General features: G+C 33.3%; 1 protein-coding gene across 4 annotated transcripts in view; it reads left to right on the top strand.

Annotated features, from left to right (window-relative positions):
* Positions 1-736: 736 nt before the first annotated feature.
* Positions 737-18,747, top strand: part of LOC118204342 (nucleoporin p58/p45-like) — a 62,283-nt gene continuing 44,272 nt past the window's right edge. For 2 of the 4 annotated variants that reach the window (XM_085825954.1, XM_085825953.1), the window contains exon 1: positions 737-915. In XM_085825954.1, the coding sequence (XP_085682080.1) occupies positions 833-915 (83 nt within the window). In that variant the 5' untranslated portion in view covers positions 737-832. The remainder of the gene's footprint in view (positions 916-18,747) is intronic. The other 2 variants (XM_085825952.1, XM_085825951.1) reach the window with 1 other exon arrangement.

Raw genomic sequence — 18,747 nt, 5'->3', positions numbered from 1 at the left:
GCGTCTAACTCATCTCTCGTTTGTATTGAATGTGTTGGGTACTGGGTGTTGTTTAGAGCTTTGGCATATCCTGCCCAGTTTGTAATAAGGGCTCTTTTGTGTGGTGTACTGTAGGTATTGGTATTGACATTATCACTGGATTGTGATCAGATGACATTTCAATGAAAACTTTCAATATAACTCGGCGAGTTAATATTTTTTAGGATGAAAAAGTCAATGACCGATGGTCTACCAATCCCACAGTGTGTTGGTTTATCAGGAAAAGCTAGGTTAATATTGGCCTGCTGGCCAAATTGACTAATAATGCGTCCATGTTGATTAATATCTCAGCAATTCCACTCGCGGTGGTGTGCGTTGAAATCTCCACCTATAATGACTCGATTGTTGATATTAAGTAGTGTTTGCAAATCTGTTTTCGCAGTATTTGTAGGTGTGTGTTAGGAAAATAGGTGGACATAATAGTGATTGGTCGTGATATGTTTGGGGCGAGTGTAACAAAATACGAAATGAAGTATTTGAAAGATACAATTTTTTACACTTCCCGTTCTCAAATAGCAAAATTATAGAATATAACGGATTATCATTAACAACTCTTTTACCAGCACTCTGTTGTAATATTTATTGCTTACAATATTTGCTTCTAAAATAATCAATTTTATTAAATAAGATAGAAATCATAATAATAAAAAAATAAGGAAACCGCATTTTGGCGCCACGCTGGGCGTTTTAAATTTTGCATTGCAAGCATGGCAACAAGATTACAGTTGTGTTAGATGGTTTAGTAATTTTTAAAGTATTTATTTTGAATGTTTTCTAACTAATTTAATTTATCATGAATACTTTCTCGTTTGGAGATCAGCAGCAAAATACACAGCAGGCTCCATTTGGTGGATTTTCATTTGGTTCCACGACAAGGTTTGTGTAATTTTGACCATTTTCGTTTTCAATTTCATTCGTCAAGTAGAAATATTTCCACTTAAATTTGTTAGTCCTGCATTATAACACGGACAAATTTAGCCGGGTGATATACCAGTGATATTATACGATCTTACATTAGTTTTTGCGAAATTTGTTGTGCTAATTGTAGTACTTTAATACATTTTTTCCCTTTTTTAGGAAGCGGTGACATCTTGGGTAACGTAATAATACTTGTAAAAAAAAATTTTATAATATGTACTTCAGGTATATAAAAAAATAAAGGCACAGCTACTTTCGTCGGTTTTTCATAAATTTGTTTCCGGCTTTCAAATGCTGTTGATATTGAAAATATATTCTCATTTCAACTGTATATACAGTGAACCCAACACAGATATAGGAGTGCCCTTTTCTTTCTTTATTTGAGTCAATCTTTAATGCAAACTCAGGTAGTTCCTCTGCCTTTTTTTAAAAATTCGTGGGTTTTCATCCGCAGAGAACCCGTTGGCGCTTCGGGAAAGAACTCGTTGGCGCCGTTCCATTTTTACTCGCCAAACTCGCGGCTCATCGGCAGTAAGCGTGATATTTTGTAAACGTGGTTTTTAGTGTATGTAATTTCAAGTTAGCAGACAATGGTAGTAAAAATTCACAGATAATAAGTATATAGATATAAAACTAACAGGTTAAACGTGATATACGAAAATAAATTTGCATTAATTTCAAGTTAGCACAGAAAACAATGTATTAAACATAACGGGAAGTAAAAATTCATTTAAAAAATAACAATTAGTATTCTTATACTTACGTTTACATTATACTTATATGTATTTTCTCTAATTCATATAGAATACTAATATTTCTATTACAAGTGTCTTTTTTCATTATTAATAATAATCGAATATATTTCATTATTAATAATAATCAATGCTTTCCGATCATTTACTGCTTATTAAAATTCCTTAAATTTCGTAATAAAACGCTTTACTCTTTTGCTGTGGATTTTTGTCAATTTTTTTTTAACTTTTTAAGTGAAAATAGGTCGATGTATACATGGATACCGAGTATGTGCAATTCTTAAAAACGTGCCAAGCAGTGGGTGGTTTTTCTTGAAGTCCTGTTTTAGATATTTTTGCATGTTTACAGGTTGTTTAGATATTTTTGCATGTTTACATGATCTATTTTTTGCATATTTACAGAAATCGTTCAAATTTGCAACCATCTAATATGGTGATATGATGAGTTAGCGATTTTCTAAAACGCGCGAAAATAACCGACTTGGCAATTTTTTCAAAACTCGCCAAACTGGACTGTAATATCCAGTTTTACCTAAAACATAATTATAAAAACTATAGAAAAAAAATTTTTTGCCACTGACTTTTTGTATCTTCCCATTTTGGAACATTGGCATATAATCATATTGTTACGAAATGTACAGGTACGGTAAGATGGCTTGCCATAAAGTAGCAAGGAAGGCAGGGTTGCCACATTTGGCAAGAAATCACTCATTTGGCAACAAAATTCGCAATATGCCATGGACGGATGGAGAACCTACTGGAACAAATTCTTACCGGTTTAGCCCAAAATGTTCTCGAACACAAGCCGAAAGCTATATAAACCGTGCTGGTCCGCAGTCAGTTAGTGTGTGCCTTGTCTAGCGAGCTGATAGTCAGTCATTGAGCAAGTGTCTCGAATCCTAGCGCCGAGTGCATCGTAGAGTCTCTTAGTGTATCGCTCTTAGTGCATCGTCGAGAGAGTGCGTTAAGCTCTGAGAACAACTGAATCGAAGAGTCAGGAGCTGTGCTTTGTGTGTCGTCGAGTGCATCATAAGTTGTAGCGTGGAGAGTCTTGAGAGTACGTGGAGTTCCGAGAACGACCGAGCAGAGTCTGGAGCTGTACCCTGGTGCTTTGTAGTGAAGCTGTCTCCACCTTTATTGCCTGACAGTGTGAAGGCTGTGTCACTGATTGTTCCAGTGTGTTTATAGTAGATCTTCGACGACTGTAAAAGTGACTTTGGAGCAGTCTTGATTAATGTTGATAAATAAAGTGTGTTTCGATACTTCATCATGTGTTGTCAAAATGCACTCCAAATGCACATGAACCCCGTACGAATGTGAAGGAAGAAAATAACGTAACAGTTGGTGTCAGAAGAAAATGTAACAATATATTTCTGAACATGTTTTTCAATTGCGTAAATCATGTTTAGAACTTGCTTTATACAGTCAAATTTTAAATAGCTCTGACTATACTTCACGACAAGCTAACCTGAGAACACGTACAAGGCTAGAACGACCTTTTCACCCTGTTCTTCAAGTTATCCATACGCAGCAAACTGCCCGCAGAGATTCAATTCCTCCAATTTGCTACACATTTGCCGACTTCTTGCCAAATCCAGTATTTAAATAACAATCTTTTTATGCAGTGAAGCTGCAGTTGAAATTGATAGTTCATCATGGTGTAAAATGTAGGGCATGTTATTAATTGTCTTAATTTATGTGAAATATTTCACTATTATCTGAATGTGATGAATACTAATTTGATGATCTTTAAAACTTGAAACCAGAAGAGCAAACAATGTATTCCTTGCAGTTTGGGTCAAATTTTTTCCCCAATAGCGTTCACTTTGTTAAAAGTAAAATATATAAATTTGGAAAATCTTGTAGTATGTTATTTTCTCTTAATTTTTAAGAGTTTATGCGGCTTGTTGCTACCAAAACAGTGAACGAGAAGAAATTTATTATTTTTATTTTTTAAAGACGTTAATTTGATTTTAATTTGCGATTGTTTAAAAAAACCCTGACAATATTTTATAGCAGACATTATGAAAATTATATCCTTTATTAATTGTCTCCTAAGAAGCAAGCATTTCCAGTCTGTCTCAGAAAATCACCTTCCTACAGTACGTTTTATCCTATCTTTCTGATTACTATTTAAAATCAAAAATAAAATGAATAAAAAGACTGGAAATTGAGATCTTCAGATTGCGGTCAACTAAAGAGCTTACCATTAAAAATTTCAAGATATTAGAAAAATATTAAAGCTTTAAAATTGTGAAACAAACTTAAACATTAAGAATCAAATGATTTTATACCAATTAATTAATCATATACCAATTAATTCCACTAATCAATTAAAATTATAACATTAGAGATGTCTTATATTAGTTACAACAAAGTGCAAATATTCATAAGAACTAAAAAAGTATAAAAAAATTAAATTCTTAAGAAGTACATTTATTGCTTTTAAAACATTTACCGTGTTAAACGACATTTTGCTTGTATTTTAAAATTAAAGTTTTTATCCTTTGACGAATGAAACGTCTATGCGTGATGGAGCGTGAAATGTGGGTCTTTTGTTTCGCACAAAGGAATATATTGCTTTTACATCTCTCAATTTATAAAAAGCAGACTGATTCAGCTCACTGAGAATCTGCGAATTATATGTGAATGACTGTATAAGTTATCATGTATGACTGTATAAGGCAAAAACCATACTTTTCCTTTGAGGTATAAAAACAACAAGCATATCATATGAAAAAAATCTAGTTATTCCTTTCCTTAGATGGAATCATCTGTAAGTCAAGCGCATTAATGATAGAGTTGCTTAAGCCGTGAAACACTGGTAGTATGCAGCGAGTTCGTTTGTAATGACTGTTGTAAGCTCTGAACTGCATAGGAGTCCCTCAGTGTGTTGTATAAAAAAAGTCCTTTGCCCTTATAAATTCCCCACGAAGCCATCTCTTCCTTTAGACAGAAACCCTTGTTTCTTCTACCATAGTTAATTTAATTGATCAGTACATCCATATGGGTTAGGTTAGGTGATTTGAATATAGCAAAGCACACAAGAGATATCCAACTAAGGGGTGAGATGCATTTCGTGGAGGACTTTCTAAAGGAAACAAGCTCGTATTCACGTTACACATAGGAAAACCAGCAAAACCGATCATGAATACAGCCCGTTCGCTTGCGCTCAAACGATTTAGCGATTTAACCACTCGGCTACTGGTGCGACACTTCCATATTATATTTTCTAAGGGATTTGTTAGCTTGTATTTATAATGTTATTTATAACTATTTATAGGTCTGCCTTATTTTATTTATTTATTTATTTTTTTTCCCCTTGTAAACGGCTGTTGTATTTTTATTTTGTGGCTTTGTAAACTCAGATATTCAGTAATGCAAAGATTATAACAAGTAACAATATCGTTATCGTATTTCTTAGAAAAGTACATTCCATAATTAACAAAAACATTCATTACGATAATCTTAGTGGTACTGTTTATTCAGGTTTATGAGGTTTTCTAGCTTTATGATGTTGAAAATTATACACATATGTCGAAGATGAAGCAGAATACCATAACAATTGCTTTTTTCTCCTCCCGGTCAGTGAATGAATGCCATAATTGCTTTTCTCGTCAAGAGTGGGGTAAGGTCGGGGTTGCTGGAATTTGCAGTTTTGCAATGTCTTTCTGCTGGTCATTGAATGATTGACACGATTTAGCAAATTTTAAAACAAAAAGCTGGACGCAACATAATCTATCGTTTCACACGTTTTTTTCCTTTCGTTCTCTTTGTTCAACAGTATTCATATATCACAGTGTAAATTTTACATTACTTCTCGAAATGGTAGAACTATATTCTACGGCAGACACATACATTTTCTACTATATCCAGTGTTCTCAACTTAGGTTGACCTGAAGTATAAAAATGTAAATTTATTATAGAATTACAGCTTTAAAATATAAAGTTATTTTTATATATACACTTTAAATGTACTTATAAAAGAAAATAGGAAGAGAAGAAAATTAAAATGGTTTTTATATACGAATTTGAAATACAGTCAAAAGTCTTTAATCCGGACTTGTCGTTACTTCGATAATTCCGGATTCTCGGTTTTTCCGGATCATCAGTTTAAATCTGGTAAGATGGCATGCAGAAATTATAAAATTAAAAATATGAAACTGTACTTTAGGAAATAAAGAGCAATTATGATCTAAAGTGTATCAAAATTTACAAAAAAAAGCTTAATATTTATTTCTTTACTTTATTAAACATATCTTTCAAGGTGCGCATGCATAAAGCGTGCATTACGCATAGTCGAAATTAGAAAATTGCAGCCAGAAAACTATTTGTCTATTCGTGATATTTATAATAATGAGGAATGTGACTTAAATGATATCAAAGACGTAGTACATCGAGATGAAATACTACATTTAGTAGGGAATTATAAGCCGAATAAAAAAAAAATCTGCCCTGGAGATAAGAATAGTGCTGACATATCAACTTCCAGTTCATTGCACGACGTCTGCCCCCTGCATAACAGCGTGAAATTGATAAACAGATTTCGGAATGGTTAGAGAAACAAAGGATATGCCTTTATCCTTTTTTTGCAGCAATTCCACTTTTTGTTTGATGGACATCGAAACATGCTTTCGCTTTGTAGATCCTTTGGCAGCTCCAAAATCGGAAATTCTTTTTGACATAATCGAAAGTTCAAGCTTACTTTTATAAAATTGCTCTAACAGTCTGCAAAAAATAATAAGGCGGATCCAATTAGAAGATTAAGGAACAATGCAAACTGCAACATTAACTGAAATAGACAATTAGATAATTTTAGCTTAGCTTATACCGTTCATTATACATTAAACCTGCATGCGTAAAGGTATTAATGCATTTACGCATGCACAAGAAGTTTGTAGCTTTGAGGTCTGGATTATATATCATTCCCGATTATAGACGTCTTTATTAAAGACTTTAGACTGTAGTTCTTGTTAGCTTTAGTTTTCCACATGCAAATTTTGATCGGAGGTCAATCGATGGTAAGCTAACATGGTTGCCGCTGATTGGCCGATGACGTCATAATTGGCGGGTTGGCCGAGTATTATATCTATGTGTGCCGGTATCGGCGAATGTCTTGTGCTCTTGTGTTATTTTGAGTTAGCATAATGCTAGTTTGCTTTCAGTCAAATGATTTTAAATGTAAAGGCTACAGTGTTAACTCTTTTATTTTAATTTACGGAATAAAGCATAAATTTTATTTAGATTAGTCTTAGCTTTATTCAAGGGAAGCAAAATATGCTTTGCCTTTATCACCACTGCCAGCAGGGTTATGGGCCCAGCGCCAACAGCCAATCGGTCATCCAGTTCAACTCAGCATTGAAGGAATGTAGGTGAAGAGGGCCGTTTTCCATGAAAAGAAGCTGACCTGTCTTAGAAGTTTGTTCAAGTCGTTGTGCTCACACTTAATTGAAGATGTCGTTACTACCTGATGGTTTTGAGCTGTTAAACCATGACAATTGGGATCGATGGAAAGTCGATATGAAAATGCTGTTACTGGATAGAAATTGCTGGAGCTTCATAGAGGACAAAGAAGGAGAATTAGATAAAAGTGCAACAAGATGTGAAAAGCAGGAGTTCACACTGAGAGAGAACAGAGCCTTCACTACCATTATATTATGGAATTAAAACTGAGTTCAGGCCGCTGATACAAGAATGTTCAAATGGTAAAGAAGCATGGGAAGTTCTACAGAAGCAATTCAAACTCAAAACAAGAGCAAGGATAATTCAGTTACTGGATGAATTTTTTAGTATTAGATATACACCAAATGAAGAAATAGGATTATTCATCTCGAGGATAAGAATGACTGCGAGGAAGTTGTCTGAAGCTGGTCACAACTTGACAGATCTTTTTAAAGGATTCCAGGCAATAAGGAGATTACCCTAGAAATACTCCGGCATTGTACAGTTGATCTATAGGTGGAAGGACGAAGATTTTACGCTGGAAAGAATTGCTGAAGAATTTGTAAGGAAAGAAAGCCGACTTCGCCAGGTAAATGCTGATTTAGAAGACAGCAAGGTAAGCGTGTTTAATACTATTAGTTCATATGCAGGGAAAGAGTTGAAAATAAAAATAAATCTAAGAAAAAAATGGGGAATATGAGAATAGGATCTTATTTCAGATGTCATAAATTTGGGCACTTAATTGCTCAATGTAAAGAAAATGTAAGTAAAAATCAGTTTAAAATAGACGATAAAAATGGACAGTTTAAAGATAAAGAATTAATGTTAGTAGAAAATTATGTAACAACTACAGATAAAGGAGGTAATGCAGATAAATTTAATTGGGTCGTAGATACTGCAGCTACAACTTATTTTTGTAATAGTAGAAATTTAATGACGAATTTTGAAGAAATAAACGATATACGTATGTCTTTAGCTGTAGGAAATTGTGAAAGTAAAGTACTAGGAAAGGGTACCGTCAAATTTGCAGTAAAAGTAGGCAATCGAATAAATTGGATTGAGTTAGATAATGTGTTATATAATCCAAATCTAAGAAGAAATTTATTATTGAGAGCAAGGTTAGAAAAGGCAGGTGCTCATTTTGTAATTTCAAAAGGGAAGATGTGGATATACTTTAATAATTGGGATAGATTATGCTACGCTAAATGATATGACGGACTTTATCACGTAAAACCATTTAGATATGCAACAGGTAAAAGGGAAGCTGGTTACGGTACAGAAATTGGAAAGTTAAATAAAGTAGATGATGCAATGCTATGGCATCGAAGATTTAGCCACGTAAATTTTGATTATGTTAAGAAAACTAGTAAGAATCAAAGCGTGAAAGGGTTACCAGAAATTGGAAAACCAATAGAGAGGTGTGAACCGTGTATTATTGCTAAATCTAGTAGAATAACTTTTAAAACTGTTCCGAAGAGATCGGATAAACCATTGCAGTTGGTTTATTTAGATGTTTGTGGCCCACTACCAGTTCCATCTAAGGGTGGGAGTAAATATTTTCTTGCTATTGTAGATGATTATAGTAGATTAGTAACAGTGTATTGTATGAAAAATAAAAATGAATCTTTTACAACTTTAAGAATTATCATAGGCAAATGGAAAGACTGACGAATCGAAAATTAATAAGTATACGCACCGATAACGGTGGGGAGTTCTGTAACAGGCAATTCGAATGGTACTTGGCCGAAAATGGAATTAGTGTTGAACGCACAAACGCCTACACCCCAGAAGAGAACTGTGTGTGTGAACATTTTAACCGAATGGCATTAGACGCAGTTAAAGCTATGCTTAATGATGGTAAAATGGGGAAAGAATGGTGGGCAGAAGCTCTTGGCTGTTTCGTACATACGTGGAACAGAGTATGTCATAAAAGCAATCGAACCCCTTATGAAATGTTCCTAAATAGAAAACCTAGTGTTATTTATTTTAAAATATTTGGTTGTAAAACCTATGTTGACGTGCCAAAACAGATTAGAAATAAATTACAAATGAGGTGCAAAGAAGGAATCATGGTAGGATATGAGAAGGAAACTAGGGGTTATAGGATATGGCTGCCAGAAGAACGCAGATTAATAGAAACCTGTAATGTGAAGTTCGATGAAAAACTGTATGCAGCAAATGGCATCCTGGAACAGAAATCAAAACCTAAGTTTGAAAGACTAGAAGAATCTGAGCTATTAGCAGAATCAGATGAAGAACAGGAAATTTCTAGAGAAGAAATAAAGTTGTCATATGACAAATCTACTCCGAAAGAAGTATCAGACTTAAACTGGCAAAGAAGAGCAGTTAAAAGGCCAGATGGAACATGTACAGACATGTATTATTATGTAGAGGGAACAGACACCCGTTTTAGATCTTATAATGATATTCAAAAGTATTGTGAGGCAAGAAATATTAAATTTGAAAAAGATAAGTTTGATTTTAGTGGAAAAAACGAATACTCGGAGAAAGTTAATTTTGTAGAACAGGAGACTAGCTCCGTGTCTGAAGAGGCAAATTCCGTAGAAATTGTTATCCCACAAAATTTTAAAGAAGCACGAAAATCAGTAAATGCTGAAGAATGGGATAAGGCAATGAAAGAAGAAATTGACACAATGAAGAAAAGAAAGGTTTGGGAATTAGTCGAAAATCCAGAAAATAAAACTATGATAAGAAACAAATGGGTCTATACACTAAAAAGAAATGAAAAGAATCAAGTGGTTAGATACAAAGCACGTTTAGTAGCACAGGGATTCAGGCAGAAATGAGGTGAAGATTTTGACGAAGTTTACAGTCCTGTAGTAAATTTTTCAATCATAAGAATATTTTTCACTATCCTAGTGTGTTTATATGGATGGACTAATTGTCAGTTAGATGTAAAGAACGCATATTTATATGCAAACCTAAATGAGAAAATATATATGACCCAACCAGAGGGATTTATCGAAGAGGAAAATAAAGTGTGTTTATTACACAAGGCCATTTACGGTCTACATCAAAGCGGCCGTGAATGGTTTTGTGAATTTGAAAGTACTTTAGAACATCTACATTTTAAGAAAATACAATGGTGTAATTGTGTTTATAAGGGTTCAAATGTAATTCTCTTGTTATATGTAGATGATATTGTGATTTTTAGTAAAGATCAATATAGTATAGATAAAGTAATTTCACAGCTGAGAAAGTTTCTTGATCTTAAAGTATTAGGCAAAACTAAAACGTTACTTGGAATTGAATTCTTAGATAATGAGAATGGGGTTTTTATACATCAGCAAAAATATATCGAAGAAATTTTTGAAAAATTGAAACATTTCCAGATACCAATAACTTCGCTTCTCATAGCTAAAGGCACTATTCTTACAAAATTAGATTGTCCATCTACAAGTGCAGAAATGCATACATTACCCTTTAGAAATCTGTTAGGATGTTTAGTTTTTGTAGCCAACAGGACAAGGCCTGATATTACATATGCAGTGAATATCTTATCACAATTTCAGGAGAATCCTGGAATTAGTCATTTTGAAGCATTGTTGAAATTGCTTGGTTATCTCAGTAGTACTAAATTATATAAGTTAAACTTATCGAAAATTAAACATATAAATTTATATTGTTATTCAGATGCTGATTATTCAAGTAATAGAGATGACCGCATGTCCATGGGAGGATTTATATTATATTTAGATGAAGTACCGGTAATCTGGAAAAATGTTAAACAAAAATGTGTAAGTTTATCAACCATGGAAGCGGAGTATATCGCCTTATCTGAAGCAGCGAAGGAATTAATGTGGGCGAAAAATGTCTTACAAGATGAAATTTTAAAGTTTAATTTAAGAGAGTATAAACTATTTTGTGATAACAAGTCTGCCATTGATTGCCAATAGAAAATCGCCAAATTAAGCACATAGACATAAAATATCACTTTGTTAGAAGACTAGTAAATGATGGAGTGTTTGACCTTGAATTTATCACCAGTAAATTAAATACTGCGGACTTATTTACAAAAGCGGCGACTACTGTTAATTTAAGGAAGTTTTGTTTAGATGTTTCCAGTGTTTAAAGACAATAAGTGTTTTCGTATAATAGAATTGAACTATGAACTTCCATGTAAGTTTTCTTTTTGTATTTGCATGGGGAAAAGAGGGCCGTTTGTTGGCTTTAGTTTTCCACATGCAAATTTTGATCGGAGGTCAATCGACGGTAAGCTAATGTGGTTGCCGCTGATTGGCCGATGACATCAAAATCGGCGGGTTGGCCGAGTATTATATATATGTACGCCGGTATCGGCGAATGTCTTGTTCTCTTGTGTTATTATGAATTAGCATAATGCTAGTTTGCTTTCAATCAAATAATTTTAAATGTAAAGGCTACAGTGTTAGCTCTTTTATTTTAATTTACGGAATAAAGCATGAATTTTATTTAGATTAGTCTTAGCTTTATTTAAGGAAAGCAAAATATGCTTTGCCTTTATCACAACTGCCAGCAGTTCTAACTAGAATTCTTGAAATTTATTATAAAATGACATAGATTAAACTTCACTCATTTGTAAAGCATATAATTTTCGATCAATATTCTTATAAAAGAAATTAGGACCATAAAAATATGAAAGTAGTTAGAAATATAGATTACAGAAAATAATAAACAGTTGTGTTAAAAGACTTAACATGTAAGAAAATGAAAAGTAACAATGGTACTTTTCCGTTTTGCCGGTGCAAATCTCGCCAAGCAGACTTTATTGGCGACAACACACGGTATACACATAAAAAATGTTAACAAATGTTAGTTCTAAGAAATTTTTATTTTGAAGGCATAAGCATTTTAATATTGTTTAAAATTTTGTAGAAAGACAATAAATTTGTAAAAACATTAAGAATTTGCTCTGCTTTCATGGTACAACATACTGATTCGCCATTTCATATCACGTGACCCCAAGTAATCTCCTTCCACGTAAACTACGTTACAAAAATCTAATTTTCTCATTAATTTCAAGTTAAATCTTAATTTGGAATACAAGCTTAACCCTTTGACGCGCACGATATTATTTTTATAATTTTTTTAACAAAAAACTCTAAAAATTGAATATTATGATCCTAGAGACAAATAATATATGAATTTTAAAAAAAATCTACTCTTGCCCATTGTTCTGTGGGTGGTGGTTGCACTGTGAAATCACCTCGCGTCTAGGACTTTGAAACTTACTGATGTAGTAGGGAAAAAAACTTAACATTTTCCGCACGCGTTTCCAATAAATGACGAAATTTATGGATTTAAAAAAAAATGTATGAAAGAATTGCATTATATATAATTTTTTTACATTATTTTACAAAGTAAATCGTCAGAAAAACTTAAAAAATAAACATTTATGTAATTTTTCTATAGCAGTGAAAATATAAGTACCTACATAATAAGGACATTTAGATAAATGGATTAAAAACCTCAATAAAATAAGGATAAAAAGAACTCAGTGGTTTTTTTTTTTTTTTTAATTTCAAAGAAAAAAAATTTTTGTGACACTGTTCAAAGCATGTTTTGTCTTTTTGGTACATGCATAGACCCACACTGCACGTTTCGCACATACATCTTGTTCTATGAGGTTTCTTCCTTGTGCTACAAAATGTACACTGCCTGGATTTAAATTTCACTGGTATATGTCCAGCGTTATTTAGTTTCTTTTCATCTGGCACATGAAATTTGTGGTTTTTTATGTTAATGGGGGGGGGGCTTGGTCTTTTTGGCTTTGTACGGATCGTTCGTTTCCCATTCATACTTATTTTATTCGTATTTCGTCCCAAAATATTCAGAAAATATTTTTAATTTAAATAAAACTTTTACGCAATTTCTATTTTTAATTATAGCAAAGTATATTTACATTAAACTACAGGAAATAATTTATAAAATCACAATACTAGCATGGGGAGCAAGTGTGTTGATGTCAGAGAAAGGTATTTGGAAAAGAAAGACCTTTTTACTGGGCAGGTGCATGTATTGTTTAGTAATAAAATAACTCTGTGGTTTCAAAGCCCTTTATCTATATCCGGGTTGAAATAAACATTCCTATTTGAAACGCAAGCGAACGCCATTGAGAAGCAAACGCCAGTGGTTTCGAGGCGCGACCACAGAGCCTGTAGAGGATTGTAAGCATTGTGACACACTGCTCTAGTGGCGCAGTGGTCGCGCCCTGAAACCACATAGCAAATGCCATACATATAGAGGGTTTTTTTTTATATATGCTGTTTAATTACTGCAATTTTTTATTGTTTATGATAGAAATCATGATGTGCGATGACTAACTTTTGAAATTTAAAGTTGTTTATATTAATAAAAGGAAGTTATTTTGTCTCATCGAAAACAAATTTTAAAAGGCATCCGATCTGAAGTATTAATACCTGAAACATATATGATTCTGCAGTCATTTTGTGTTATTTAGATGTAAAAGATCAGTAATCAATTCATTTTCACTCAAAAATTTCGGAAAAAAGAGGAAACAAAATAATTCGGAAAATGGTGGTTTCAGGGTGCGACCACCGCACGTCAAAGGGCTAAACACAAGAATTATTTCAATTTGTATGAATAGCTTACTCAAAAATTATGTAGAACTGCAGTGCTTTACTTCGCTAGTGCATCCTCATTAGAATTGGGGAATTTAACCCTTGGCTTTGCCTTTCCTATATTTTAGCCTTTGGTTGAGCAGTGTGATAGCATCCTAATTGATTTAATTACTGCCTTAGGGCAGGTCTGTCCAACTGGACGGCCCACGAGTACATTTTACTATAAATAAATGTATGTTACTAAATTATTATTATTAATATTTAAATTATTTTACTATGTGAAAATTTAAATCTAATTTGAATTTAAAATATGTACTATTTAGTTTGCGTAACTTCATTTAACCTGGCTCAATACAGCAGCAATCTGTTTAACGTCTGATGATGGTTGGTTCAACGTTGGCGCCACATATTATATTTGTTGTTGTTTATCTATGTTTGGTGCATGTGATGCGCAAACTACCCTGCACTATTTGGTTGATTCATGCAATCGTGCGAGTGCAGTCTTGTCTAGAATTTGTTGAAGAGTGCCTGTGTTATAATATTATTAACTTAATTTCATATTTATTTATTAATTAATACAATTATTCAATATGAGTGCTACTAATAAAAAGTAGACTTCAAAAATTGAGAATTTCAAGATCCCTGGGAGATAGATTATTTATTTATTCTGAATAAGAATGGTAAACCACAGTGTTTGGAATGTTTACAAATCATAGCTGTGCGTAAAGAATATAACTTGAAGCGCCATTATCTTTCCATGCATGAAAAAGTATCATTCGTACACGCGAGACATTAAAATACCACTAGTGAAAAAATGAAAAAGCAGCTGGATCATCAAATCATTTATTTTAATAAAAAAACCAAAATTTCAAAAAGCATCTGTAGCTGCATCCTTTGAAGTTTGTTTAGAAATAGTAAAGGCAAGGAAGCCATTTTTTGATGGAGAATTCATTAAAAAAATGTGCCATAAAAGTGGCTCAAGTATTTAAGGACAATGAAATGGTAAGACAATTTCAAACAGTATCACTTTCTCACCAGACTCTAAACCAGTGTTTCTCAAACTTATTTCTTCTACTGCCCCATTTGAAAATCAATTATTTTTCATCGCCTCCCATTTTTTATACACTTCTAAAACTTAAAAACCACAATTTTATTACTTTAATTAATTTAGTTATAGTGTGCTATATTAGTCGGTTCTGGTGTTTAAACTTACATTCTAAACTAGAAATTTTTACCAGTGAGAGCAATTAAAACACAACTTTATAATATTAATAATATATTTTAATCAAATTAAAAGAAACAATATAGATAGGTAATCAATTTTAGTTTTTAAACTAATCTAATGGAATGGATGAATTTAATGATTTTTAACAAGTTTGTTGATATCAGGTTCAATTTTACTCAAAAACAGTCATGAGTCACCGCGTTTGGTAACTTGCAAATGATTTCTCTTTTTAGTAAGCAACGTTGTCACAGTGCTAAATCCATGTTCACACAAATATGACGATGGGAATGATATCAAAAATTGTTGAACGATCGACCACAATCCAGGGTACAACTGCGGAATTGACTTTTGTAGCCAAACTTGTTGGTAGCCATTTTTAAATTTGCTTTTTATTTCCTCGTTCGTTGTCAGTTCTATAAGTTCTTCTTCCAGCTGGGTGATATTGCTATGTTGACTTTTGAAAAAGGATCTAACATCCAGTCTGGTATTTCCAATTTCAAAATGTCCTGGAATCTTTCAATGAAATCACTGTGAAGATTTTCCAAATGTTGGCAGTAGACGAGCAAGTTGTCGTTGTTGCAAGATACTGATAAATTGGGAAAATAATGGAACTCATGTCTGCCAATATTCTTCTTGTGTAAGAGCAGCTTGGCTATGAAAGCAGCGAAAATAGTTTTTGTTTTTATTAAGTTCAAGTCATCGCCTTGAATTTGGAGATTCATATCATTAAACAATGTATAAAGGTCTGTCAGGTATGCGATATCATTCTTTGATGTGATGAGGTTTTCGCACAATGCTGTGTCTTTGTTTTCCAAGAACTCTATGACGAGTCAGACTTTCCTTTTGATAGCCAATGCACTTCTGTCTGAAAGATCAATCTGTTGAAATCTTCATCATTAGCAACACAAAGCTGATTAAATAATCTGTCATTTAAAGAGTTGTTTCTGATTTTATTGACTGTTCTGATGACATGTTGCAATAATTGAAACAGTCGTTCACTTAAATTTCTAGCAACTAAATGCTGTCGATGTATAACGCAATGTACAGCAATCACATCAGGAATTTTGTTTTTTAAGTATGACATAAAGCCTTTTTGAGACCCTGTCATAGCTGGAGCACCATCTGTAGCAGCTGATATAATATTCTTCAAGGGAATTCCTTTTTCATCACAAAACTTTTCCAGTGTTTTAAATATGGTTTCTCCTTTTGTGTCTGTCTCTAAATTTCTAGCAAATAAAAGTTCTTGACATATTTTTTCATCTTTAATGAGCCTCACGTAAGACAACGACAATGCTTCATTAGTTGGTAAAGTGGACTCATCCAACTGAATTGAAAATTGACTAGTCTTCAGATGATTGCACAATGACTCTTCAATGTTTTCAGCCATTTCATCAATTTGTCTTTGCACAGAATTATTGCTCAAAGGAATTTTTTGAATTATTATCTGCCGCCGGTTTATGGAGCACAGTAGTTATAACTTGTTTTATCGCCAGCAAAAGTAACGTTTCTCCGATGGTGTGTGGTTTACCTGTTTGAGCAATTAACAGAGAGATACTGTATGAAGCTCGAAGTCCATCATCGTCCTGCTTAGCAGCCATCGAAAAAAAGTTTTGATACACTTGGCTGAACATTATGCTTCTTTTCCAGATCTTGAAAATAGGCTACATTTTTGTCCTTCTTATCTGGATGCATTTTATTTAAATGATCTTGAAGTCTTGAACACTTCATCGCTTCGTTTGAAAATGTTTTTGAACGAAGAAGGCACAAAGGCAAAGATGGGTTTGTCGAATTTTCTACGAATCCATATTTAATATATTCTGCACTGTATTGCCGTTTCTTCTTTTTTGCTTGCGACGTGGCTTTTTTTTTTTTTTTTTTTCAAAAATATGTAAATAAAGTGTTGCACTTAAATATTCGTTTAAAGATAGTGCGCGAAACCACTAATGAAAATATAAGAAAAATTACGAGCTTTTATATAGGATTTAAATACAGCCAGCACCGACAGGAATAAGACAAACACGCACAAACTCACTTATCTCTTTCGACGCCCAATCGTACTGAGCAAGTTAGGACAAGTATCAATGAACCAGCCGATTCCTACCACGTACAGTCCGTTTTCGTATTGCAAAACCGCCACCTGTCGACAATTCTATTCTGAAAAGGGGCAATACGCTGAGATGGACTTTTTCCTCAGACCGGTTTTTCAGAAGTACGGAAGCATGCATGTTAAGTAAACATTTCTCTTTTGTCTCAACCCTATTTTGATGAACTTGAAGCAGACATGATGCATGCGTAAAAGCGCTGAAGGTTTCTCCAAATGAAAACGGACAGTACGTCTACAGAGCAAAACATCATAAGTGCACCGGCTCCCACAGTTAGTCTTTTCCCCCGGAATGTTTGCCACATTTAGCGATTCATGCATTTACACAGCTGTATGCTTTTCGTCATTTTACAACGTACGCGCATATGGCGTGCGAGCTATCCTACGAAATCTATGTTAAGTATTTTAAGTTTCTATACAATCATACAGGGTAGAAATATAAACTAAGTATTCGTTATTGTGTAGTAGGTAGGTTTTAATTCTAGTGAAATTTAAAATATAAAGTAAATCAAATTACAAATCTACCATCGCCCCCCTAACCCACATCAACGCCCCCCATTTTTTTCTGGGCCCCTTAACGCCCGCAAGGGGGTGTTATCACCCACTTTGAGAAGGACTGCTCTAAACTGACATGTAAACGAGATTAGCATGCATGTCACTAGTAAATTAGAAAACCTAATCAATAGTTGCTGCTATTTTTCGGTAGCATTGGATGAAAGCACAGACATTTCCGATGCAAGTCAAAAGCTTATCTTTATAAAAACTGTAAATGAAAACTATAATTATTCGGAAGAACTTTTAAAATTACAATCATTATACGGAACAACAAAAGGTGAAGATATTTACAAGCAATTACATTAGAGCAGGATGGCGGATTTGAAAATTGCACTGCTATTGCAACCAACGGTGCTAGAGCTATGACGGGCAAAAATATTGGGCTCGCGGAACTTTTGCAAAAAGAAGAAATAACATGTCATATGTTACACTATTATCCATCAAGTGGCATTATGTGGTTTATTCCTACAGTTAAAAGACGTAATGGACAAGGTTTGCAAAATTACTAATTTAATTTGCGGCAGAAATCATTTTCTTACACACCGAAAATTTAAAACATTTTTGGATGAATTGGAAACTGAGATCTGCTTTTACATAGTAATGCTCGTTGGTTAAGTGCTGGAAAGTGCTTGAGGAGATTCTTTACACTTCGAAAAGAAGTTCATCTTTTTCTCACAGAAATTGCCATCGATGAAAATTTAACAGCAAATTTAGTTGATAAAAATTTTATTTAATCACTTGCTTTCCTAACCAACATTACAAATTATTTAAATAGTTTGAATAAATCCTTGCAAGGACAAGATCAAAAATGTGTGTTGCCTTTATAAATATGTTACTGGATTTAGAAACAAATTAAAGTTGTAATGTTTAATTTGGAGCAAAATAATTTAAAGAGATCTATGAAGGAATGTAATATAGAAGCAAATTTAAAAATATTTCTACCAAAATTGGATATGCTAATTACAGATTTCAATGAAAGGTTTTTCTCAATTTGATGATCTTAAACCATCTATTGATTTATTTTGTGATCCAATTAATATTAATATCAACTCTGTTGATCTTAAATATCAAATAGAATTATGCGACCTGCAGGCTGACCCATTTTTTACATCTCGTGGAGTAACTGGAATAGAA

Source organism: Stegodyphus dumicola, chromosome 10, assembly GCF_044657685.1.
Source record: "Stegodyphus dumicola isolate Sdum_Otavi_A_Nest chromosome 10, ASM4465768v1".
Lineage (NCBI taxonomy): Eukaryota > Metazoa > Arthropoda > Arachnida > Araneae > Eresidae > Stegodyphus > Stegodyphus dumicola.
This window is presented reverse-complemented; position numbering and strand designations above follow the sequence as displayed.